The following is a 27,870-nucleotide window of genomic DNA, read 5'->3' as shown; positions in this document are numbered from 1 at the left end:
CACATTCCTTAAAATGGCTACAATGGAAAAGATGGATAATAGCAAGCATTGGCAAGGATTTTGAGAAAATGAATCTCATGGATCTCTGGTGAGACTATAAAATAATAATGCCACCTTGGAAAACTGGCAGTTTCTAATGAAGGTAACTGCAACCTTACCATACAATTAATTTGTGAATTCCACTCTTAGGAATCTACCCAAGATAAATTAAATATATATCCACACAAAGATTTATATATAGATGTTCATAGCAGCATTATTCATAAGCCAAAAACTGGAAAAAAATCCAAGTACTCTCTAACTGGAATGGACAAACAAAATGTAATATGCAGTGAAATACTACTCAGTGATTAAAAGGATGAAACTACCAATATATGTGACAGTATGGATGAACCCCAAAAAGTTATGCTATGTGAAAGAAATCAGATACAAAAATTACATATTATATGACTCGTTTATGGAATTCCCAGAAAAAAACAAATTTATATAAACAGAAGTCTGAGAAGCAGTTACAGTAGCTGAGGGATTAGACTTGATTCCACTACAAATGTGTGAGAGAGAAATTTTGTGAGAGATGCACACATTCTAGACTGTATTGTGAGGTTGGTCGCATAACTCTATAAGTTTACAAAAATCAATAGATGAAATTTATAAGATGTAAATTATACCTCAGTAAAGCTGTAAAAATGTTTAAAATCAATATATGTAAAGAAATCTGCATTTCACAGAAACTAGATTTCTTAAATATATTTTTATTTCCCTTATTTAAAGTAAATTAAGTACAAAACAGCTTGCTTAAGGCTGGAGAAGGAATACAGAAAATGGGCAGAATTTCAGCAGGGTGGATATAATGAAAAGTTTAGCATACTTCAAGCAGAGAAAATAGCAAAAACAAAGGAAAGAGGAAAAAAACAAAAATTTGAAGATCAGTCTACTTGGCTGATGAAGGCCAGAAATCAAGTAGTCAATGGTTCAATCTCCTGAATTCCAGCTGATTGTTTCTCCTCAAGCCGAAGCCTGTATCTCATACAACCAGTAGCAGCCACCACTTTACTGTAAACATCTTACACTAGATGACGATTCATTATGCAAAGCCTTTGGCACTGATCAGTTAAAACATTAGGTATGCCAAAATATGACACTTACATATACATGAATCATAAACTTCTGTTTCAAAAAGGCACTCTTCAAAAAAAAAACTTCTTAAAGTTTTTAGAATCACACCATTTTAGGAATGGAATGGGCCTTAGAAATCACCTGTTCAGTGTCTTCATTTGGAAGGTGTGTATGTGCACAGACACACACACGCATATATACATATAAGTCCACACTTCTACGCATACAGAACTTTGTAAGTACTTTTTATTTTTCACTTCCCCCAGCCTGAATAATTTTCAAATAAGGACAGCCACCATAAGGGAAAATATAAGAACTAAAAAGTCTTAGCTATCACTTTGACAATGGTATTTTATCCCATTCAGCAGAGGGCGCTATTTCCCCACCCTGAACCCCGCTGCTGAATGAGGCTACCACACATGTGACAGCTGAGTGGAAAGGTTATGACATTGGTTCTCCTGCCCACAGGACAGACCTGGGGAATTTGTGCATCAAGATATATACGTTACTTTGTGAAATTCTAAAAGATCTTTTTTATTTTTTTTGTCTTAATCTAAATTACCCTTGTGGGAAGTTTTGAGTCAACATGCTAGAATCAGCAATAGCCAGGGAAATAAGGCTTCTCAACTTGACCATCAGTGCAAAGTACATGCATGCATTCGCCCAGAGGATGGGGAACAGCGTTTCAGCACATTTTAAACCCTACAAGTTAACTTATTTGTAAGCAGTACACTCACTTTTTCTGATGGCAGGACAACTGGGGAATGAAATATCCCTTTCAGAATCTGATTAACCTAAGAACACATCAAAAATTCCAAAAGTTTCTTTGTCTTCTATGAGACCCATTCTAGGACCCCTGGTAATTCATACTAAAACACTGCATTAGAGATATTTTAAAAATTGATGTCCTTATTTATTAAATTACTTCATAAATGGAGAGGACTCAGGCATTTTTTAAAATCCTCATCGTTCTCCCTGGTGCGGATTCAATTTTCTACTGTTATAACTTGCTTGATTAGAAACCATTTTTAGAAGTGAGATACAAAATGAGCTGCATCTGGAAAACAATCCGTAATCTGTTACTTCCCTAAGGTCTGTGTGATTAGTAAACACGCAAAACCTTAACCAGAGGCACTGCAAAGCCAGAAATACATAGCAAATAGCAAAGATCACAGTGTCTCCTTTTATTGAAATAAATGTTTATTTGATCTGGAAAGAGGTGTTGTCAGCACAATTTGGGGCCAGCAAATCAAAATTTGCAAAAGTGTTTGCTGTGATTTTCTTGCTCAATAACAAGCATAATTTTGCATGACCTAAGGTAGATGTTTTTCTAGATACAGCTTTTTTTTTCTTAAGGAGAGCTTGATACAAAATGTTTCTTCTGAAATTCGTGCATGTTAATATTGACTTCAGTTTGACATCTTATATGGCACACTATTAATTCTTGTCTCTCAAAATTATCATTAAATTAAAGCAGAAAACTAACACACAGAAAGCCTTTTTCTCAAGGGCTTCTCTCAACTGTACGGTCTCTATGACTATAAACATGAATGTGTTGCCTCAACTCAAGATGCAAGTACGGATGCTCACTTTCCACCCACGGAAGATTAAATATGGAAAGAACCAGAGGTTATTTCATCCAACCCTCTCATTCTGAAATGACCAGAGGAGTTACATGGTCTGTCCACTGCTGCTCAGCTCATTTACAGCAGAGCCACGAGAAGCACCAGGCTTCTTGACTCTGAGTTCTTTCTACTATTGGCTTCCAGCTCTAGAAAAGGGTTTCTCCACAGCAGTATCATTGACATTTTGGACTGGGTAATTCTTTGTTGTTGGGGGCTGCCCTGTGCAGTGCAGTTTGTTTAGCAGCATCTCTGGCCTCTACCCACTAGATGCCAGTAACACCTCCCTCCACTCCCACAGTTGTGACAATAAAAAAAATCTCCATGCATTGTAAAATGTCACCTAGAGAGTTGAAAATCATGTTGCACAGTATACAAACACCACCTGAGTGCAAAGCCTCGCTTTAATCCCATCTTTTCCATCAGCTCTCTATGCAATCTAGCTTCTAGTTATCCTACTCTTTTTACTAGAAGGACTCCCTGCTGCAAGCTTTTATTGTTTGCTTGTTTACGTCAATTTTTTTTGACTTTGTGATATTGTGTTATATTGTTTTAAAATACCATATTTAGGCTGGGCACAGTGGCTCACGCCAGTAATCCTAGCACTTTGGGAGGCCGAGGTGGGCTGATCACTTTGAGCTCAGGAGTTCACAACCAGCCTGGGCAACATGGCAAAATCTTGTTTCTACAAAAAATACAAAAATTAGGCCTGGCGTGGTGGCTCATGCCTGTAGTTCCAGTTACTCAGAAGACTGAGGCTGGAGAATTGCTTGAGCTTGGGTAGTGGAGGCTGCAGAGAACCAAGATCACACCTCTGCACCCCAGCCTGGGCGACAGAGCGAGACTCCATCTCAAAAAAAAATTTTTTTGTAAAGCATATTTAATAGTTTCTATGTATATATGTTAGTTCCCTGATTAGACTAAAAGCCTCATAAAGAAAGAAACCATGTCTTAACAGTATCTTTCCATTTACTAGGTAGCTAAAACATGATTCACACATAGGAGGAATTAAAGAATATTCAATAGTTTGATTGATTCAGTATAATCAGATTGCCACTATACAAAAAGTAAAATTTCCAAACATTTAATACTTCTTCTATTAGCATAGAGTGAGTTTTTTTATAATTTTGATGAAACTATTTCTAGCATTTACTTGCAGCTACATCTTAGTAGAAAGATTATTATAGATACAGCCATTTTGATGATTCACACATCATTTGGAATATAATTTTTATGTTGTGCTGTTTATGCTGCCTCCATTCGAAAATAGCTTCACGTGGTGCTGCTTTTAAAATTGTTGTGCATATTTTAGTGTTTCTGTCTCCCTTACATGTATCAGCTGACATCATCAGCTGTCCTCATGACTTCCAGTGGCCATTCTCTGCACCTAGTAACAAGAGGTGCTGGGTGGGAGTGGAGGAACAATAAGATAACAACAGTGACAACAGTCATGACCACAAATCCTAGTGCTCTTTGAGACTTACTGCATGCAAGACATTGGTCTATATGCTTTATAATCAGTGAATCATTATTCTGAACAATTTGAGAGATATTCACTATTTATTGTTTCCATTGTACTACAGAAGAAACTGAGGCACAGAGAGGTTGAGTAACTTGCCTAAGTTATCAGAGGCAGGAAATGGTAAGCTCGAAACCTAAGCAGCCTGACTCAAGAACTTACAGTAGTCATTACTACACTGTATTACACTCAGTGTACAATTAGATAACCACCATCCTCAAAAATAAGTCAACAAATTTTACACAAAATTCACAGAAAATGATTTTGAAAAATATTTGATGGTGGTTTTTATGTGTCATAAAGTGTGTGAACTTTGTGGCAGCTATTTCACTGTGACAACTTGAGTTTCCAATTTAAAATTAAGAAGTATTCATCTACTAAGCACTTGCTACGTCCCAGGCACTATTCTAGGAGCTTGTTATAGACTCAAAAGATTATAGAATCTTAACAACAAAAGAGACACCAAGCACCTTCTAGCCCAGTGCTTCCAAGTCTGGCTGTCTGTTAGAATTACCTGGAGAGCGTTACAAAAGTACTGCTGCCTGGTCCTCACTGCAGACAAACTGAATCAAAATCTCTGCAGGTGGGGCTTCCTGGGGAGGCCAGCATGCAGCCATCCATGATGATACCAAAAGCCAGGGTTACAGAAATGGCCTGCCTAAAGCCACAGAGACAGACATTTCTAAAATTTTCCTGATTTTTGAAAATTTTTCTGCTACACCATTAAAATTGTTTCAGTGTTTGGAAATCTTTTCATTCAATAAATACTTAAGAAGAGATTGACAAGACAAAACCAGTTAGGGGAGAAAGTCAGTAAGTAGTCACAGATACCTGGAGTGCTCTTTAATAAACGATTACCTCTGAAAGCTGTAATACATCAAAATCAGTTAAAACATTTTCCTACAATATAAATGATCAGAGTATAATCTCACTAAATCTGAACTTTTTTATGGACAAGGACAAGTCAAAGGCAGACCAGGGGAAAGAAAAAGCATTAGATTTTGAACCATTTAAGACTGGGTTTCACATTTAGCAAACCATGGGCAAATTTATTCATTGCCCTAAGCTCTGTCTCTGCACCTGTACAAAGCGGGTAGATAACACTTCCTCTGCTGATAATTAAATCGAAGCATGTAGGTAAACGCTTCTAGCATAGTTTATTAGGTAACTCACAAATAATAAGTTTCTTCTCTCCTTTCCTTTGAACCTGACTAAAAAGGAAATTAACAACTCAATGAACTACACAGGCCACCTAATATGACCCATGTTTTATAAAAGCAGGCAAGTGCTTAGTAGAGATCATTTTTGCATCTAATCCATAGAAGCATAATCTCCTCTGGCAGTCCTCTTTCTTGCCTACCTGCGAAAACCCTAGAAAGTAGGCATTTTCTTCTGCTCCTCATTGAGAACACACAGCAAAACTTCCTTCTCCTCTCGTGAGTATCTGTGGGTTGCATTCACACTCTGATTCACACCCAAGGCCTAATTCAGACTTATACTATTCCTTCACCACAGGGTAGTGACAACAGGAGTATGGCACCCTCCATAAACACTCATGCTGAAACACCACAAGCACTTAACGTTAAAGCTCAAAAGCAGATGTCCTTGTAAGGTCAAAAACAATTGCATATGAAGCCTTCGATGCCTGTGTTTTCATACAGAAGTTTTCTGAAGGGATGTATTTCCTCAATGGACCAAACAGATCATTTTTGTGGTCTGTTCATGGGAAAGGGCCATATCTATTTTCCTTAATAAATGTTTCAGCCCCTTGGACATTGGTAAATGCCTTGCAGAACAGTAACACATTGTTGACTAGGAAAATTAACCCCTTCAAATTTAATTTTAACAAATGCAGCAGAAATCACTTACAGGGTTCGGAGTGCAATGCTCAGTACAATTGAGGAACATATGATAAAACCATAGTTGGCCCACCACAGGAGATACAGGCACATGCAGAATTTGAACAATGCCATAACATGGGCCACAATGGGAGAATAGCTAGAGATTCTACCAAATCCCATAAATTGGATAAAATTACGTTGAATTATTTAAAGATCCCTATTTTGGCTGCTTTGCACAGTATCTTCTGCTAAGCCCACAGCAGCACTTCCCAGTGTAAATATACAGCCTATAAAAATGTTTTTTATGTAAAATTGTGTGCCATGCGTTGTTTTGAAAAGAAAATTCCAAGTTGTAAAACACAAATGTCTTACTGAAAAGAACATTTCCTGAAATATGCGTGGCATAACTAAAGTTCCACGGGATACTAGATATTAGGCAGAATAAAAAATGCATGAATAAATGAACAAATAAAGGTGAGGATTCACATGAGAGAATAATTCTGATGAAATACAAAGTTAGGCAAACATATTTTTTTTAAACTGCAGGATTTCTCAGAACCTCTACTATACAAATGTGTATTTTAACCCTCTAAGAAGCAGATCTGATAGAGAGTATTTCCCAAAGTTATTTTTTTTCAAGCATTATTCCAGACTCAGATACTATATGGAACACCAGTTTGGGAACACTGACCTGAAATGTTACCATGATAAACTGCCATTCAGTAGTTCTGCCATTCAACAGGACAAAGGAGCATCCATCCTAGCCCATCAGAGGAAAGATGAGTTGGTCCGTTTGGCAAACAGACCAAAAGAATTTTTCAATTAAGATCAGTATTCTCAAGCACTTACAACACCTTGGCAATTCCCATGAGGAGTGAAACACAGCTCTTGCCATACTAACTGTGGCTGTTTATATAACCCTTAAAGAACAATTAGAACACTTGCATATAGTGTTCTAATTGCATATAGTTCTGTTTTGAATACAGATTACACAGTGTAATTATTTTCTTTTTTTAACATACTAGGGGTGAACAAATAGGACACCAGCTTTGCTTACTACAATGTACTTCTTCAGGATGGTTTTCCTCTTCTTTCCAGTTTGTAACTGCAAAACAACTTGAAATCTGAATCTATATTGGACAAACCTCTGGCCAATTAAGTCAAAATGACCAATCAATGGGGAATAAATTGAGGACACATAAGGCGGAATCTACTGATTAGTGGATTTTAAACAGTTAGTGCCATTGACTATCTCCAGGTTTAGAAGAAGCATTAAAAAAAAAAAAAAAAACGTGAGCTGAGATCCGACCACTGCACTCCAGCCTGGGCGACAGAGCAAGACTCTGTCTCAAAAAAAAAAAAGGCTTTGTATTTACTGTGTCATGACAGTTAAAAATCATTAGGGTGAAAACATTGTTATAAAAATATCCTTTTTTTAAAAAAAATTGACCTTCATACTCATAAACAAAAATGAAAATTCTCACCCAAACAAAATAAACCAAAGCCTTCTCCCAATTTAAACCACTTTGTGCAAAAACGCTGCAATCCCTCATCTGTTCCAATGCAGCGTCTACCTGTTGAGTTCCTAATAAACCATGCCTTTAAAGGTGTGCAAACATGCTGCTGTCATTCTGGGGTAAGATAAACATGTTTGCTCACTTTAGAAAGGCAAACCAAAAAGTCTACGCAAATGCCAATGATTGTCAGGATTTGAGAATCCCTGTCCACTCAGACAAACCCCAAACAGCTTGTCACATACTGCAATGAGCCTCGTCACTCCAATCGTCACAGTCGTTGTAGCCATTACATTGCAGTTTCCTGGGGATGCAGATTCCACTGGCACACAGAAAGCTCTCACCCCCTCCACAGAGCACTAAAAAAAAAAGGGCAGGAAATAATGTCAGAATAAGATTTTTTTTTAAATTTTAAGATTACAAAAGATAAATACATAGAAAATCTTCTTTTGCTGTTCAACAGATTTGTTTCCAAATTCCCTCAGTTTTATTGTCACCAATTTTTCTTTGGCATCCTAGCACATTAACTGGAAAATTACCTGGAAATCATACAAAGAGTGCTTGCTTGTATGAGGAAAGCAGGAAATAGTTCACTGGTGGGCTTGCAGAGTGAGGCATCCATGTTTAGAGAGTAAGAGAGTAGCTTCATCAATTGCACAATTTATGTGGGGAGAATACCCAATGGGTGTATTTTTCTAAATAATTCAAAATTATGTCAAAGTACAGTGCTACTAATTGAACAACATTTAAAAACTCTACCTCTCTTAAAAGCTACTCTATGTGTCACAGAGAAAGTTCCAGTAAAAACAGAGTCAGTAAATGGATGTGTGTTTGAACACAGCAGAGAGACCGGGTGCCCTGTATTTGAAACGTATTTACTTACCTTAATGAAAATGCCAGTTAAAATGTCAGCTTCTATTTTCACATAAGGGATAGGAAATGGCATTCGCTAATAATATTTTCATTTCTTTTTACTTAACACAGTTACATTTTTATATTTATGCTTTTAAAATTTTGGTGTTCTTTTTCTTTTCAAAATGCAATAAATACTCCACTGTTTCAGAATTACAGTAGACAATAAATTTAAGACAAAAAGATAGAAAATTTTTCAGGAAGACCATTAATAAAAGGATAAATCAGCTCAACCAAGTGGATGTTAAGATAAAAAATATTTGGTAATGTGCATCAAATGCCTTTTAAGTGTGCATAATCTTTAACTCAGCAATCACCTTATTTCTCAGACTTCATAAAAAGGAAATCATTATGAATATGTGTTTTATGTTTAATGATGTTCAAACCATCATTGTTTAAAATGAGGATACTATGAAATAACCACTATGCAATATTAAGGGGCTAGTTAAATAAATTTTGATACCACCGTACCAAATAACGAGAAATACTATTACAGCCATTGAAAACTACATTTTAGAAAATACTTAATGTCCTAGGACAAAGTTCAAGCTACTTGAGATGAGAAAACACCAACTGGTCCTAGAAAACAAAATACAGTTTGGCATGGGGAGAGGTATATTATCTTTGGTATTAGGATTAAAGTAACTTACTTTTTACTGTATTGTATTCTGTATTTTACAAATGTTCTTACAATGATGATGTTTTATCTTTTTAGCTGAGAAAAAAGTAACTTTTTTTATGAGCTCCAGTTTCAGATAAGAAAAGTTTTTTTTCCTTCTTTTTTTTATTTTTTTATTTTTTTAATTTTTTTAATTTTTTTATTATTATACTTTGAGTTCTAGGGTACATGTGCATAATGTGCAGGTTTGTTACATATGTATACTTGTGCCCTGTTGGTGTGCTGCAGCCATCAAGAAAAGTTAAGTAGAACCTTCAAAAATCTCCTTCTGTCTCTCTCTCCCCTTCCACCAAAGCTTTTGTGCATGTGTGTGTGTGTGTGTGTGTGTGTGTGTGTGTGTGTGTGTGTATGTCGGCTGTGTGGTGAGTTGCCTGGTCACTGCCACCATTCCCTGCAGTATGTATTCCTTGATAAGATGAACCTTGTTGACTAGTTACAGGGAATCCAGGAATATGGAACATTTTAACTCAGCAATAGAAACAGAGAAAAGTACAGGTTGAAAGCTCCAGTCAGTAAAGCCCATGTCTGTCATAGTTCCCATCATGTTCCTAGGACCCAGCGGAATGGTTGGCACTCAGGAGGTTCTCGATTAATATATTTCCAACCCATGTTCCTGGGACCCAGCCAGTGGCTGGCACTCAGGAGGTTCTCGATTCAATGGAAAAAGTTACCTAAATCCCTAATAGAAGAATATATTGCCATAAAGCAGAAAAAAACAAAATTAATGAATTATTTCCCAATACTATCAAGGAAATCAGCATTTCAACTCATTGAACATTATGCATTAGTTGATCTGGTAAGTTTCTTATGATGCTACTTCACGTAACATTTTCACAATATCAACAACAAAAGCCCAATTTTCCATTGTAGTCCATAATTTCAGTATCAATACAAATTACATCTATGGATTTCAACTGCCAAAATATTCAACATGTTTAGTATGGTGTCCGCACAGGAGTGCACTCCTATAGCTACAAATTACAGACTCCTAAACGATTCATAGAAAACCAGACCTAAAATGAAAAACCAAAATACTAAGATTTTACCCATCCAGTCTGTACAATATCCTCTCTCTAGGGTTAAGAGAAAGTTTGAAAGAAGTGTTTATCCTATTGTGAGATTGTTTCTGTATTATACTAGAGAGTGCAAAAATTCCATATGTCTGCATTTTAGCAGCTGCAACGCCTCACAAGAATTATTATTGCATTCCCCACCTATGGCTCTAATGATTCCTCAGGAAATGGAGCTGAAAGCTCAACATTCAATAGCTCCTAACCTCTAGATTTTAAGGCCCTACATATTTGACTCCAGTAAAGCCATTTCTTGCATAAGGTCATCTCAAATCTGGATCAAATTTAAAACCCAACACAGCTTGCACTGTTTTGATTATTGATATCCCCTGTCTTGGCTGATTCAGCAGAAACTGACTTCTTTTGTGTGGTTCCTTATCCGGAAGTGTGGCTGTCTTTGGTTTTAGGTTATCATAAATTGTTACTTTATTCTTGTTCTTTCTTTGAAAGTTCACAGTTTTGGTAGTTAATATTACTTTTATAAAACTAGAATAATTTTTGTATAATCTTTCTGTTTCATTTCTTCTTAACCTGTGTTCAGAATTTCCACTTCTATAAAATGTTCAATTAATAAAGTACTACAAACATATTTTGTTTGGTAGTTTACAAATGAAGGAAATGAAGTGTCATGAGGTCGACATTGAAATGGACCAAAGCCATATAATTAGGGGAAGATGAAAAACATCCCAAATCCCAAGCTAGGATCCAGGCCCAATCCTCCATGCCACACCCACTTCCTTGTTCCTGGTGCTTGTGCAATAGTGTAGTTGGCTGATACTCGGCCAGTTTAAGGACACTAGATTTGAGTAAAACTTCAACATTGTCTTTATTTTTCTCTCTAAACAAAAAACAAATGTCTGTCTTGCAATGAATTGGATCCAGATGAGATGACATTCCAAGTCAGTTCTACCTTTTTTGAACACCCTGAGAGAGCTTTTATCAGGTTTCTGTAGAGATTTTTCTACCATAAATATCACTGTCTTATAACAATCATTTTCCAACAGGCTTTTGAGTGGCCCCTTAGGATGACAAAGGGAGATTTCCTGAGAAGTCATGCTATACAATCTTGAAACTATTTCCACTAACATCATCTATAATTCTAAGAAGTGTATGTTAGAATTTAAATCAATGGCAGATTGATAACTGGAACATTCATTCATTGATTGAATATATATTTACTGAGTGTCTACTATGTGCAAAGTACTATTCTAGCCTCTGGTAATACAGCAGTGAAGAAAACAAACAAACAAAATCCCCAAATAGAGCATATATTCTACTGATCATCATCTGATGAAGACAATTTTACCAAGTAAAGATACTTCACTGCGAAAGTTGACTTCCACTACACATGTGACAGTTAATTAATACTGCTGCAAAAATAGCAGTACATAAAGTTATATGGCCTAAAAAGCTAGTTTACATGTCCAGATGATAGGGACAATTATGGATCCCGTGGACTTCAGAATGACACAGATCTTGAAGAATACATACCCAAAGGATGATCAGCTCTTTTCAGTATTCTTGTCTCTGACAACGGACTGCTAAAATAATAATCCCTAGCCTGAAATCACCCTGAGATTTTCTGCAACTGCTTCCAGCTTCCTAGGCTCTCTCTGTCTGTGTATCAATATTATTGGCAAATGCTGTCATTATTCTGGTTGTTAACTTTTAGAGTCCTTTTCAAAAATTACCCACCAATCTGCCACTGACTGTATGTTGCTCTTACTTGCCCTGTCTTTGAGCCCTTGCTGAAAGTCAAAAGCTCAGCTTCAACTCCCCCTCGGAGGAGAAAGCTGACCCAGCTCTGCACATCACGTGGGCCTGTGCTGAGAGCCTGTCAGCGCTGCATTCTCCATGCTGCTCGAAATCAAGTACTATAAACCACTATTGCCCTTACCTTTTACAAGGTTATGTCATTCAATGAAAAAGACTGAATGTAATCTTTCAGCTGCTGATACAAGAATACTTCTTGGGGAGAGCACTGTATCTTTGGGCACAACAGATTGGTAAAACGATTGGGGTAAAAGACAAGAGGTGAGAGAGGAGAGAGAAAATCTAAGAGTGTGTTCAACCAACCCAACATGGACTTTACCCTGCCTTCTGAGGAGGTGAGTCATATTACGTGGAAGGCCCTTCATTTGGCTGAAATTAAGATATTTCGGTAGGTATGGATGAGGGTCTGGAAGCTCTGAGTACAAAAGGAGTGAAGGGCTGGGTGCAGTGCCACATATCTGTAATCCCAGCACTTTGGGAGGCTGAGGCGGGCAGATTGCCTGAGGTCAGGGGTTCGAGACCAGCCTGGCCAACATGGTGAAACCCCATCTCTAATAAAAATACAAAAATTAGCTGGGCATAGAGACATGTACCTGTTATCTCAGCTACTCAGGAGGCGAGGCAGGAGAATCAATCACTTGAACTTCGGAGACGGAGGTTGCAGTGAGCCGAGATCATGCCACTGCGCTCTAGCCCAGATGACAGAGGGAGACTCTGTCTCAAAATAAATAAATAAATAAATAAAAATAAAACATAAGAACAGTGAGAATTCCCATGAGGAGGAAGAGGAGCTGGTGCCACTGGGCACTGTGCTGAGAAAGAGATAAATTTGAAAAGGTGGCTGAGTATCCATTAGAAGCACAGTATAGAGAAGACCCTTTGGAAAACAGAAATATCTAATGACATATTTTAAGTTATTTCCTGAGGAATTGGAGGTATAACACATGCCTTCCTCCATCTGCAAGGCTTGTGTTTCCCTCTGATTTATGCACTCATTTATTTAGCATTCTGTATTATTACAGAATAACTATTATTCTATATATTCTATAATAATTAATTATTATAGAACAATTAATACTATTCTGTATTATGTATTATTGAATACAGAATAGCTCCCTTGCCTTGGGAAGCTTATACTCTAGAATGACAAGCTATATCAATAAACATAATTTTAAAATTCTTGTATATCACACAAGATGTTAATAAGTGCTATGAAGAAGAGAGTACTGCAGAGTAAGGCAGATATAGAGTATAGGAGTGGGGTAATAATATTAATATTGTTAATATTGGCACCCAATATCAATTAGGGTACCAGGGCAGGCCTCACTCCAAGCTGACATTTGAGCAACAACTTGAAAGAGGCGAGGGAGTCTCAGGAAGATTCAAGGAAGAGCTAGTGCAAGTTCCTTGGGCAAGAGTCTGCCCAGCAGGTGTCAGGATCAGCAAAAAGACCTGTGTGGCTACAGCAGCATGAGCAGGGACCAAGCACAAGAATGAGGCCGAGCAGGAGGGAAGGTCCAAACACACAGGGCTCTGCAGGTCTTTGTAAGGACTTTGTAACTTTAACACAAGAGTCATTACATGGTTTTTGGTAAAGAGTGGCATAATCTGACTGAAATTCTTAAAGGATTGCTCTATTGTGTTGGAAATAGACTCTAGGGGTACAAGGGAAGAAGTAGGGATAGCAGCTGGGAGTCTATTTATCGAGTAGCTGTGGAGATACTAAGACATGAGAGGATGCTGGATGTACAAGTCATGTACCATCTAACAACATTTTTCTTAACAATGGACTACAAATACAACAGTGGCCCCATAGGATTACAGTACCAAATTTTTACTGTACCTTTTCTATGTGCAGATATGTTTAGATACACAAATGCTTATTGTGTTACAACTGCCTAGAGTATTCAGTACAGTAACATACTGTACAGGTTTGCAGCCTAAGAGCCATAGGCTAGACTGCACAGCCTGGACGTGTAGTATGTTCTAAATCTAGATTTGTGTAAGTACACTCTGATGTTCGCACATGACGAAATCGCCTACCAACACACTTCTTAGAATGTATACCCATCGTTAGGCAATATATGACTGACCGTACTAACTTCTGACTATAGGTTGGCTCAGGTCATATCAACAATGACCATCCTTGAATATCTAGGAGCTTGAGAAATTTCAAACTTTCTTTTGAAAACAGAGTATCATCCACATCAAGAATATACTTACAATCTAAAAATTAACTCAATCTATGTCTCTCTGTCCCTCTAATCCCATCATCAAATGTGGCTTCCTCAGAAGAAGTATCTGTCTTCCAAGCTAAGCAATCCTTCTCACTCTTTTCTTAGACATCTATTAAATGTAGGGAGGCACTACACTAACCACTTCTAATAGTGCCAATGCCCAAGACCATCAGAATTGCAGTCTTCTTTAAAAAACAAAACTGTTTTATTACAGCTCACATAATTTATATTCACAGAAGATTTATGTTTGCTGATTGTCTCCCTCTCCCTTCTAGAATGTAATTTCCTTGAAGAAAGGCATTTTGTCAGGTTTTCTTACTGCTGTACCCTGAGTCTAGAATAGAACTGACACATTATAGGTGCAAGTTAGATATCTGTTGGATAAATAAATGAAGACTGAAAATAGGAGGTATCTATGGAGCATGACTAAATGATTGTTCCTATTTCTTGGCTCTCAATGGCAATGAATATTTACAACTTTATTATTTTCATTGCTAGGAGAATAAACTACTGATGCAGGATAAAAATCCCTCTATGTTATAGTGGGATGCTCATTCAAGCCCACAGACACATCTGGCTTATGAGTGGCATCTGCTCTTAGTAGGACAACAAATGGCCCTCCTACGGAAAATAATCTTCCCCACTGGCCTGCGATGATGTGTCTAACATTCCACCCCTGACACCCACACTACCCATACTTTGGGTTAAAATGGTAGGTTTTAGAAGAACTCAAGGTTAGCAAGGAAAGGGGCTTTGGGGCCACATCATGGATTAAAGGGGTATATTCAATTTCCTACTCCATTTCAACCAAAGAGCTCTACTGTTGGCTGCTTTATACATTTGAGTCCATGGAAAATTTTCTTTAAAAATGGGCTTTTGTAGTCAAAAACAAGTTTAAAAACTCCTTTACCCTTAAGATTTTGTGTTCAGTTGAATACTTAGTTCCGAATGTAATTACAGACTGTTTAGCTTTATGTTATCATTAGCTTTTATTATACTTAGACTTGAGAAATGAAACATAGAATGAGTGACTTTTAGGGGAAGAGGGGGACTCAGGAAAGGTATAGAACATGAAGACTCAGAGTAAAACATGACACCTAGACCCTCAAATTGAACTCAGAATAGCCCTGCTTGAAGGTGTACAGTGTGTGGATTCAATGCTGTTACACCAGGGTACAGGAAAAGCCACATTATTTTCTTAAATAAAATAAATTCATACTTCCCCACTCAAAAAGCTGATGAGAAAAATCTTTCAGGCACATTTTTCAGGGGTTTCTCCCTCCTTAGGATGGTACAAGATCCAAGGGGCTTACATGGAACCTGGAAGAACAAAGGAAGGACCTCCAGCTTTCATTCATCAGAGAACTGCCAGAGGCTCATGGCCTCTAAGTCCTTAAGTGACTGCTAGACAGAATGTGCCATTGTGTCTGTGCCAAGCCAGGGTACAGGGCCATGGTCCCTAGGGTCCAGCTTTCCTGGATGCCCCATACAGCCATTCCTTTTGGAGGTCCAGCCTCTTCTACAAGCATGTGAGCACTGGTCTCTGCTATATAATGGGAATGCCAAAGCCTTAGGGTATGTCTCCTACATCTCCCTGCTTCCTCCTCCACCCTCCAGACATTTCTCTCCATGCCACCCAACCAGAGTGACCCGACACAATCTCTTCTCAATCCTTCCCTCCTCAATGTTGTTTTCCCTTTCCAGAGTCTGTAGAGATGAAAACACACTTTTTGTTGTTGTTGTTTTCTTAGTAGATTGTGCTATTGTACTGATGTTTCCTTCATTACAAAGAATGCAAAGGTCTCCAATAGTACCTTTTAACTTACACATTTTTGTTGAAAAGTAGCATATGACAGGTGGTTGGTAAATGCCTGCTGAAAAAAAATGCCCTTAAGGTGCTCTTAAGGTCAATATTCTAAAAAGGCAATGTCATGGTGATATCTTCTTTTATGGGCTGTAGGTTTCACCTTGCTGCAAAGACAAGGCAAAATCAGTCCCTTCACAACAATACAACTCTTTCATTCAACATTCTTTGATGTCTTTTATTTATCTTTTAATTAGTGAGAAACTGTCTCTGTCAAACAAATGTTCAGAGAAAATCCCAAACAACTCCTGAACTTAAGTCAACTCATTGGTTCATTTTTTTTCCTTTGAAATAAAGCTATGCTTTGATTCAATGAAATCTTTGCCATCTGGCCTTCAGCTTAAATTCCTAAAAATAAGAGCTAAGTATACTTATTGCCTGCCTAACAGCATGATGATGGAAGAGCTATTACTCTGTAAAAAACATTAGTCATTATAATATTTTCTAAAACATTGTCAAGAAACAACAGAATAGATCTGTAACTGGTGGCACTCTGATAGGAGAGAGAATGTAAATAGAGTTTAGAAAACATTCCAATGTCATCATTCAACATTTCAAGTACAATCACAGTAAAAAATCCTACCCAGTAGATTTTAAATCTAATTAAACAAAGTAGAAAGTTTTTTTTAAAGGCAGAGTAAAAAGCAGCAAGCCAAGCTTTATGATCAGAGACTGCTAGAAACAGACTGCCAAGCAGAAATCTAAAGAATCTTAATTACATTTCAATGCTGGAAGGAAGGAAGAAAGGAAGGAAGGAAGGAAGAAATGAAGGAAGGAAGGAAGAAAGGAAGGAAGGAAGGAAGGAAGGGAAAAGTCCTAAATATGACCCGGAAGCATTTTTTTAAAATCGTTGGAAAATAAGATGTACCTCATGATTGTGTTATTTATCATTTCCTGAACAGAAGTGCAGTAACATAACTTCAGATTTCTAAAGAACATGGACAATTTTTAAACTTTGTGCTTATTACCCGCCTCTCAATGAGTCACACAGATGTTTCTAAATTCAAAGATAATTTCTTATTTAGGTTTCTTGGAAGGTGCTACCTTCTGAATTTGCTTTAGGAAATAAACATTTAGTTTCTAAAAAAAAAAATTGTGTTTAATAATACTTTATTTTTGAGATTTTTCCCCAATTATAAGGCTGTCTGAAGTGACATTTTGCATTTAGTCACTATGAATCATGAAGTGATAACAATGGAACAACATATAAACTACCTTTGACAAATTTTAAACAAATACAGGATGGCTTCTATAAAAGAGTTAAATAATTGCATATAAATCTAAGAGAAATAAAGGAGATATATTTTATTTAGAAAGAAAATAGTCTCTTGCATTCATATGGTAGTATCTGAAAAGCTACATACATTAACATTTTTTTCTAGACCTTTTTTAAATGCATAACTCAGTCACAACGTTTATGGACAGACTTAGGACAAACATAAACAAAGAAAAATAATCAGTTTGAAGAGCCATCCCATAGTATTTTTCTTATTTGTTGGGCTATACTGTACAAATTGAATGAATTTCATTTTACAAGTTAACAATTTGTGGACTTCATTTCAACTCTAACCAAATTTATTTTTAATCATAGTTTCTTTTAGTCCATTTTATGTATTGGCTATTTAAAAGCTAAAATAAATTGCCTATGACTTTACAATATTATGTATCCTGATAACCAGAAATAGAAAAAAAATACTTGTTTCAAATTTACGTGAAAAGAACTTTGAAAAATATCTTCCAAAAAAAGATTACAGTTCTATCCTAATGTCTAAAAATTCACTTCCAATCCCATGAAGAATGTATTGCATCACTTCCTACCTACTCTCTATTATTGATTACTATAACTTGACTATTTCAAAGCATTAGCATTCTTTTTTTGATTATTATTATACTTTAAGTTCCGGGATACATGTGCAGAACGTGCAGGTTTGTTACAAAGGTACACACATGCCATGATGGTGTGCTGCACCCATCAACCTGTCATCTACATTAGGTATTTCTCAGCGTTAGCACTTTTAGAAATCCACTGATCTTCAGGATATTGGTACTGTAGGACCTCAACTATCTTCCAATTGGATGCCAAGATTCTGAAGCCCTATGTCAGCACTCTGCTGGAGCCTCTCCTATACTCTCCATTCCCTTCACGACCACACAAACCCCACCCACCAGCTCCCATGAAGCAGCTGGTAGTGACAGCACATGTTCATCGGGTCAAGGTAGAATTGGGAAAACCGAGCTACTTCCGAACATCTGGCCCTTCGTGCTTAAACTGCCCCAGAATAATCAGATAACTTCCATTGTGAATACTACCATAATTAAGAGAAAAAAGTTAATGGTGAGGAAATGAGTTCATAAACACCCTAATGTCCACACTAATACTGAATCTACAGACCAGAAAAGAAACTATTCACAATCATGACCTGAGAAAACAAAATAAAGGTAACCTTGTAGAAAAGCAGAGATTTGTATTTAAATTTACACTATCTGTGCTGCTTTGGCAAATTACTTAACTTTTCTGAGCTTCAGTTTCCTTATCTGAATCCCACCTACTTTGGGATTGTCTCTGAGTATACTAATCAGTAATGGACATAAAGTGCCGAGCACCAAATCAAGTAAGGCCCAGTATGTCCTGTTTACTAAGGCTGGAAAGTGTACAACTCACCTCTGAAAGATGGCCATCTCAAACTACTGAAAAACGCCTTTTGCTTACAGGGTTAACCTGCAGTTAAGCCGAGGTCCTAACCCCCAACCTTACAGATACAGCATACCTACTTAGACTTGGAAGGTAGGGGCCCCTGGGTTCTTTGAAACAACCCGGATAACTGGAGGAGAAAGTGGTCTCAAGTGATCAACTCACACAGGCATTAATACAACAACATCTAGGGACAGAATTATTTAACACTAACTTCTCTTTGGCTCATAAATAGAAAAGGAAGTCAATTGCTTCAGGAAAGTTGGTTTTCACTGTTTAATCGTTTGTTTCCTATTAAATGAGTTACACGCTGGTGGAACACAGAGGTCTCTGGATTCTTTCTCCCAGGCTCCTCCACTTTTCTACTACCGCTTGCCTTTCACAGCACCACTACATAAAATCTCTCTCAGTGTCCCTAGTTACCAGGATTGCATATAACAAAGCCACATAGACTAAACCTAACGGGGCGGGGGGGGAGTGGGGAGCGGGGGCGGGGGCGGGGAACAATCTTGCCTAAAACTAAATACAAGCACAATTTAATTAACTTGCATTCCAGAGTCATAGCTGCCAATTTGCTAATTCTAGAGGACTGGTTACACAACAACCAAGCGCTCAGCGGGGAGGGGAGAAAAACTGCTAAAATGTTTGCAGAATCTTCACAGGACCAACATTTTCTTTTATACTGGTAAACAGGAATGGCCCCTGTGAACAATCTATAGCCATTCAATCAAGGGGACAGAACGAGCCAGGGCAATAAGGGGTAAGAAGTTAAAAGAGGCTGAGGTTTCAGGAGAGACTACAGGGACTAGAAGTGTACAGAAAATATCTGGCCTTAAGATTAGCCTTGAGTCAAGCAGAGAATGGTCTATTTTATCCCTGAAAAGACGGAATGCACTGAGCAGATAATGGGGAGTCAAAAACTGTGCTCCTATTCCTATGAACTCTCATTACTGCAATTTGAGCAGATACGGAGTCTCCTCTAAAAACACTCTATTTATCAACTGAATGTGCTTAACCCCGAGAGGTTTCATAACATGAAGATCTGTCGATGGTAGAGGGTTTGGGAGAAGCGACTGAACTCAGAATAGAGGTGATGCTTCCGAGAAAAGGTTCATTTTTTTCCACTTGACAAAAGGATAGGACACATGCAGTTTCGAAGCCATATCACACGATGACAGCCACACTCAGCACGTAGTCGCTGTGAGGCACATACAGGGAAGAATTCAACCTGATACCCTCACCAGGTGAGAGGTATGGAGACCCAGTGGATTTCAGCTAAGAGATATCTTTTCTGAAGGGCATACTTGGCTTGTGTCTGCAACTGAGTAAATCTGAAATATCCCACTTCTACCAATGATTACGTAAGGTAAGTGAAAGTCCTTCACAGTTGATGCCTACTCTTACTGTTTGCACATATGTCTATTGGTTTTTTTTTTTCCCCCCTGACTGGTTTATCAGAGTTCCTTTTGTTGCAATTATTTTCTCCCAGTGTTTCATGTATTTGTCTTTTAAATCTATAGCTTCTTCGGCTATAGGAAAGTTTTGCAAACATGTGAAGTCTAACGTGTCAGTCTTTATGGTTTATGTCTTCATAAACCATGCCTATATTTGTGATAGAACAAAAACTCTATGAAGGCAGTGATTTTTATCTGTTTGGTTTCTTGCTGTGGCTGAAGGACCCAGAAGAGTGACAGGTATACAGTGTGAACTCAATAAACTTCACATTCACCTATAGCCTTTCTAAAGTAGATGGAAAATACTAATGCCAAAATTAAGAGATACATTCTGGCCATAATACACCAAAAATAGGCCACAAGACAGAGAAACTAGGTCAGATTTTCTAATAGTCAAAACTGATTCTGACATGGCCATAGGGAGAGGAGACAGATTGACCGATTGGTTGATCTTCCGATCGGTTGATTGGAAGAATTTTTTGAAATTCTTCACAGCTGTAGAAAAGTTCTTCTGAAATTGTTGGTATCATAAGCTCTAAACTGCTCTACTCTATGGACTTTCAAGAAAACTACCAACTTTTCTCAGCAACTATCCTATGAAAATTTTGTGACAGTCATTTCAAGGCTTCCCAAAAGCCATGGTCAAAATGTAAAATACATAGCCTGACCTCTCAAAATGCTTTCCAGATTCAAATTTCAGCAAAAGGGAAAGAAATTTAGTAATTGCTTTGAAGCCAGTACCTTTCTTAACACCGACCACAAGAGGGAGACCACATCATAAACTCAAGCACACAGCCCGTAAAGTACTTGTGAAAAGTGTCCCCATGTGTAACAGTATTTGAAAACCATCCTATTTCATGTGTTTTCAGTATTTATTTTAAAATAAAATCATATTTTTTTAAAAAATCATTTTGCATTTTACATACCAACACAAAAACGCGAATCCTCATAAGCCAATGACTACGGAACACTAACATGTTCTTTGTGCATTTATTTTAGAATTTATTTTTTACATTCTCATAATAAGAAATAACTTCAGAAATTCAGTTTTTACTCAGCCAGTTTTGTTGAATCCTCATAAACCAATGACTATGGAACACTAACATGTTCTTTGTGCATTTATTTTAGAATTTACTTTTTACATTCTCATAATAAGCAATAACTTTAGAAATTCAGTTTTTACTCAGTCAGTTTTGTTTCAAACGGCTTTTTATATATTTTTACAACTGTAATTTGTACATAATATGAGTTCTGTGGATGCTGAATGGATTTTTCAGCAGGTGATCTCATTACAAGATAATCTCATTACAAATCCCTGTTAGAATTTCTCACAATGGAATCCAGGTTGAAATGAAATTCTTCACAGCTGTAGAAAAGTTCTTCTGAAATTGTTGGTATCATAAGCTCTAAACTGCTCTACTCTATGGACTTTCAAGAAAACTACCAACTTTTCTCAGCAACTATCCTATGAAAATTTTGTGACAGTCATTTCAAGGCTGCTTAAAAGTAGACAGAACAGGAGGCCAAACGCTTCATGAAATGTGGTATAATTCGAAGGAATCCTGGGAGGTCTCACTGCTTAAAATATTTCCCAGTTGAAATTCCTCACTATGAATCCTACTCATTTAACTTAAGCCAAAATTCCTCAATTAAAAGCCAATTCCTAAGCACTCCTCTATCTTACAACTAACCAAGATTTCCAGAGGCTCTCCGCAAAAGGCACAGTCCTGGACATGGCAAAACTACAAGACCTTAAGAGATGAAGCCATTATCAGTGATTAACACCTCAACAGATAGCACTTAATATATTCATCTTCTTATTTCTACTTTTTAAAAGACATTAGAGAATTTAGATCAGAAAATAGGAAAGGGTGGCATCTAAAGAATGGGGCCCTGGTGAGAATGTACCTGGGTATATACTGACCCTACAGGACCAGAAGTCAGTATGGGGTTAGCAGGGGCTAAAGAAGAGGGGAGCAGTAAATTACAAGGGAGTAAGTGTGGAGGGAAGTCCTTTGCCATGCTAAGAACCAGGCATCCATGATTCTTTTAAAGCTAATACTTCTCTGGTGCTTTCTCTTCACAGTATATGGCTTAAAGACTTTACCTTCCTTTTTCCTTAGAACGCATTCAAGAGGTGATAACCTCATTGATCAGAGGATGAAACTAAGGCTCCAGTTACTTTCTCCATGAAATAGCTAATAGGTGGTGGAGCTACCTATCAGAATCTAAGCAGTTTGACTCCAGAGCTCATGCTGTTAATATCAATGCTCAAGAGGGCCGTATTAGTTTCCTATTGCTGCCATAAAAATTTGCCACAAATTGGGTGGCTGAAAACAACAGAAATTTATCCTCTCGCAATCCTGGAAGTCAAAAGTCCAACAGGGGTCTCACTGGGATAAAATCAAGGTGTTGGCAAGGCTGTCTTCTAGAGGCGTCCCTCATTTCTTGGCTCATGGACCCTCTTTGTCTTGAAAGCCAGTAACATGGCAGCTGTTTGATCTAAGGGCTGTCATCACAAATCCTTCTCTGACTCTCCTCTTCTGCCTGCCTTTTTAAAGATGCTTCTGACTGCACCGAGCCTAATGAGACAACCCAGAATTCCCCTGTTTGAAGGTCAGATGAGGAGCACCCTTATTTCCATCTTCAACTTTAATTTCCATTGCCACATAACCTAATTACAGATCCCAGGATTTAAGACATGGACATCTTTTGGAGGCCATTATTCTCCCTACCACAGATGCCTTAATATCTTATTCATTTTTTGTGAGTCTCCGCGTTCCATACCAACAACCACCTGCAAGTGGCTGACTCAAGCAGGTGTGCCTTCTCTCCCACCTGCTGACTGCCCTCTTCTTCCCTCCTATTGCCTTTGTCAGAAATGCTGCAGCCTGGAATCTTTCTCTAGTTGAAATCTTTGGCTCTGGTCTTATTTCACTCATTTCTCCTACAGTGAGGAGCCAGGGTGGCAGGCATCTTGGCCATGAAAGATCAGTGGGAGGAGAACTGCTGTTAGATCCTACTCCTGTAATGAGAATGTTCAAAAGACTGAGGAACAATACTCCAAAATGTAAATAAATCTGACATCAGGCCTTGGTTCAACCAAGTGCTCCCTGTGCTTCTGTAGCAATCAGCTATAAGTGTTTGTGACTTTCCCAGAAAGCAAGAGCTGAGCAAGAAACAGAAGAGGGCAATGGCCTGAGGAGGAGCTTAGCCTTGACTTCCCTCCCTTTCCATTTGTCGTTAACAACCCAAATCCCTTTAAAACCTCAAAAGAGCAATATATTTCAGGACAAAAAATAAGGTGGGAGATGTCATATTGTTCTGCAGCAGCCATAGAAAAGACAGCAAAGAGGCAGTTGCAGAAAGCTGAGCAGATAGATAAATCCCTCAGCTAGGGCTGGCTACATAATTTGCAGTACTTTATTTATTTATTTATTTATTTATTTATTTATTTATTTAGACACAGGGTCTCCCTCTGTTGCCCAGGCTTGAGTACACTAGCACAATCTTGGCTCACTGCAACCTCGATCTCCCAGGCTCAAGAAATCTTCCTACCTCAGTCCCCAAGTAGCTAGGATGAGAGATACCCACCACCACACCTGGCTAATTTTTGTATTTTTTGTAAAAACGAGTTTTGCCATGTTGCCCAGGCTAGTCTCAAACTCCTGAGCTCAAGCAATCCACCCATCTCAGCCCCTCAAAGTACTAGAATTACAGGCATGAATCACTGCACCTGGCCAGAAGTGCTTTAAAGATACTAAAACATAAATATGCTTTTCCTTTAAAAATAATAAATAAAATAAATACCAATACATTATTAATGTGACATCACAATTAATTGCGTTTTTTTCTTACTCAATGTTTTGAAAATTTATTTTTTAAGTCATCAAAATTGCACTTTAGCAAAATTATTTTCATTCTGAATAGCTGTAAATGACATTACTAGCTCTACACAAATACAAGGTTGCAAGCAATTTTTGTTAACTTTTAAGTTTGACAAGGATCTTTCTTCTTATGCAACTGTTACTGGAGCTGTTAAGAATATTTTAGAAGCTATGACAACATTTGGGATAAATTTTAATAAATTATTTCAAAATACAAATTTTAGTATGTCTAGAGTTCAGTCTCATGGAACAATTTTAATACAAAGACTTAACTCTTCATATGAGTCAGTTTTGTGTAAGTCTGAATTCTAAGTGTAAATTTATACGACATTTTGATGTTTCTTCTGACATTTCCTGAAAATTGTAGAGATCGTACAAGAAATTGAAAGTAGCCTCACAATTTGTATATAATTTTAAATGCCTGTTTATACATTCTATAATTCTATTTTCAACTTCAAGGGAAATTTTCATTTTATTTTATCTTCCTCATTAATAATTGGTCCACCTGAAGTTCATTTGAATGTAACGTTGTTTTCCACTGAGAATGTAAAATGTAACTTCTGTTTCTAAGCTTGTGGATGTTCATTTTGCAATGTTTCAGCATTTAAATCCAAAGATTCCAAAATCTTTAAAGAGCTCTAATAATCCCTTGATAAATGTTTTATTGCAATGTTCATGTGTATGACTTTATTTTGTAATAATTTACTAGTAACGTCTACTTCCTGATGTTGCCAAGCAGTTTCTGTCCCAAGGTTCAGGCTAAAGAGTTAATATTTGCATAGATGCCACAGAGACGAACTTGGGGACAAAGAGCCAGGCTGGCCTTATAAGGGTCTCAGTGCTGCCCTCCTATAGAGTTCCTCCTTCCCTGCTTGTCCTTGGCCGCTGCTACCACACCTGCTGCTTCTGCTGTTTCCAATCTGTGCCCAGGCACTGGCCCGGCCACCTTGTTGCCCTGTGATTACCAGCTGAAGACTCCATTTCCCAGTCCCATTTCTAACTAGGTGTGGCAAAAGCATGTACCCATGTTCCACCCACATCTCTCCTGCCACACCCACCAAAGTCCACCCTGCAGGAGCCACTCTGTAGACAAAGGAACCATGACTATAATGTGGCAGGGACTGCCAGTTGTCATCAGAATGCACTCCCCACGTTTTTCACAGTAATGGAGTTTAAGATGCATCCATGCACCCAGCCAAAGACTACATTTCCCAGTCCCCTTTGAGATAGGTGCAGCCATGTTACTAAGGTCTCTCCAACAGAATGGGAGCAAGTCATTCTTCCACTTCACCTCCTTCAAAGAGATGTGCTGCCATGTACTTCCTCTCTGTACCATTCCACAAGCTGGAACACAGATACAGGGCTCAGCCAGCTGCGACCACACAGAGGAAGACCATAGTCTAGGGATTGGTGAAGCAAGAAATAGATGGAGCCCAAGTCTTTGGATAATTTCATGGGGTAAGCCTGACTTGGCAAACTGAAAAGCTCACCTTGGATCTCTTGCTTAACAGAGAAAAAAAAGTTTTATTTAAGCCACTCTATTTTGGGATCTCTATGGTTATGGCAGCTTAGTATTTGCATAATTTGAATCTGGAGAGGGTTCATTCCCATTGTAGATCTATTCATTGAACAGGTCTGAAAATCAGGTCAAGTCCCTGGTATGAGAGTAAGGTCCCTGGGAAGAAGGTGGGTGGGTTCTTCACATCACAATGAGAACTCTGAAAGCACTTTCCCACAAAGGCATTCATTTAATCATGTGAGCTATAAATGTGATAGACTTCGGCAATCCAGCCCAGCCTAGAGCTGTATCTACAACATTGCTTCTAAGAGAAAACAGATTTCATATCTGAAATAACCAATTTGTAAATATAACTTTGAAATGCAACCAATTTATTAGCTGAAATATTCCTGGAATTCTGTACCTACATCATAGAACGGTAGTGAAGATTAATTGAGATAACATATGTGAACAATTAAGCATAGCATCTGATACCAAATGAGCTTTCAATTTGATCTTTTTATTATTACTGACATTATTAAATTGGCATCATAATATAGTCCTAATTAACATAATATAGTCATAATGTGACATCATTTATTTGTTTTTATTTTGAGACAGGATCACGCTCTGTAGTCCAGCCTGGAGTTGAGTGGGACACGCTCTGTTCATTGCAAACTCTGCCTCCCAGGCTCAAGTGACCCTCCTGCCTCAGTTTCCCAAGTAGTTAGGACTACAGGTGTGCATCACCATGCCTGGTTAATTTTTGTGTTTTTGTAGAGACAGAGTTTCCCCATGTTGCCCAGGCTGGTCTTGAACTCCTGGGCTCAAACAGTTCACTCGCCTTGGCCTCCCGAAGTGCTGTGATTTCAGGTGTGAGCCACTGTGCCCGGCTGACATCATTTATTTTAAGGAAGTATATGGCAACAGGCTTGGGGCAACAATCCTTCCTCCCCTGACTGCCACACAGAGAGGGATGAGAGATAAATTACTTAAATGTTTACAAATCTCTTAGTTTCCACAAGAAGTTTTAGCAAGTCTTTTCAAAACAAACTGCATAAAATATTACCTCAAAAATACATGAGTTGTTAAAATATTACTCAAACTAGTCAATTAGAAGTAATGGGTTAAGGAATCACAAAGGAAAGAAATGCCTGTGCATCAGAAAGAAGAAACCAAGAATTCAGTACATGAGAGAAACATAAAAGGAAGAGCTGCCAAAAGTGGAGAGTGGGCATGATTCATTCTGGAGGTCACTGTGAGGTTTCCCCCAAAGACAATATAAGAAATAAGTTTTGCTTTTACAGGATTAACTTTATGGTAGATAATACGCACAGATCAGGGTAAGGTGGTTTTTAAAAACTGAGGGGAAAAATGGGCTTCTACTCTGAAAAAAATTAGAAGAATAGAAAGAAAACAATAAAACTTTCTTCAAAGCTATAGGGAACAAAAAAAGATAATGGAAATATCTTAAGACTTAATTAGGTGTGGAGAAAAATCTGCTAAGAGATGAAGCCAAGAAGTCAGACTGTTAATTGCTTATTTATCTCTAGAGCACTGTCATCAGCACGTGAATAATGAATAAGACAATAACAAACAACAGAAAAGTAAGACGAAGTAGTTGAACATCTGGGGAAAGATTTCTTAAATAACCTAGACTTGGCAGTATTTCATCCATTCAGCATTTTTAAGGAAGAAAATATCCCATGCAGGGAAACATTCGAATAACTGAAGCTTATCTACTTAAGAGTTGTAAATTCTTTCATGATTTTATTAAAACTCTGTTAAAGGAAAAACCCGTTTTCTACTTTCTGAAATGTAGTGTGTTAATTGTAGCCACTTTCTTAATGCTCCAGGGTACTTTTGGTGAACAGCAAAACCTTCTCGGCTCTGCGTGGAGGCTCCTGGGGTGAGTTTGTCCCTGTGCTAACCTACCTAAGACTTTCTTGCTATTTAGAGTGTGTCGCTCTTCTCCGCGGTATAATCACAGCAGTCCCGATCTCTACTGGTGTCCATATCCCTGCACCAGTAACTATCCCTCCACATTTCCATCTATTTCCCATTAATTACAGAGATCTAGGAAACCCAAAAAAGCAAATTTTTAATTTTTTTTTTTAATAAAAGTGAACAAGCTATGAAAGAGGGCCTTGGAATCTTTTTTTTTTTAATGGTATAAGTGAACATCTATTTAG

At 37.8% G+C, this 27,870-nt stretch overlaps 1 protein-coding gene across 3 annotated transcripts in view; it reads right to left on the bottom strand.

Annotated features, from left to right (window-relative positions):
* The window catches only part of CORIN (corin, serine peptidase), a 278,248-nt gene that overhangs the window by 103,868 nt on the left and 146,510 nt on the right, over positions 1–27,870 (bottom strand). For all 3 annotated transcript variants that reach the window (XM_073012425.1, XM_073012424.1, XM_008017472.3), the window contains exon 6: positions 7,858–7,971. In XM_073012425.1, the coding sequence (XP_072868526.1) occupies positions 7,858–7,971 (114 nt within the window). The remainder of the gene's footprint in view (positions 1–7,857; positions 7,972–27,870) is intronic.

Source organism: Chlorocebus sabaeus, chromosome 27 (assembly GCF_047675955.1).
Source record: "Chlorocebus sabaeus isolate Y175 chromosome 27, mChlSab1.0.hap1, whole genome shotgun sequence".
Lineage (NCBI taxonomy): Eukaryota > Metazoa > Chordata > Mammalia > Primates > Cercopithecidae > Chlorocebus > Chlorocebus sabaeus.
This window is presented reverse-complemented; position numbering and strand designations above follow the sequence as displayed.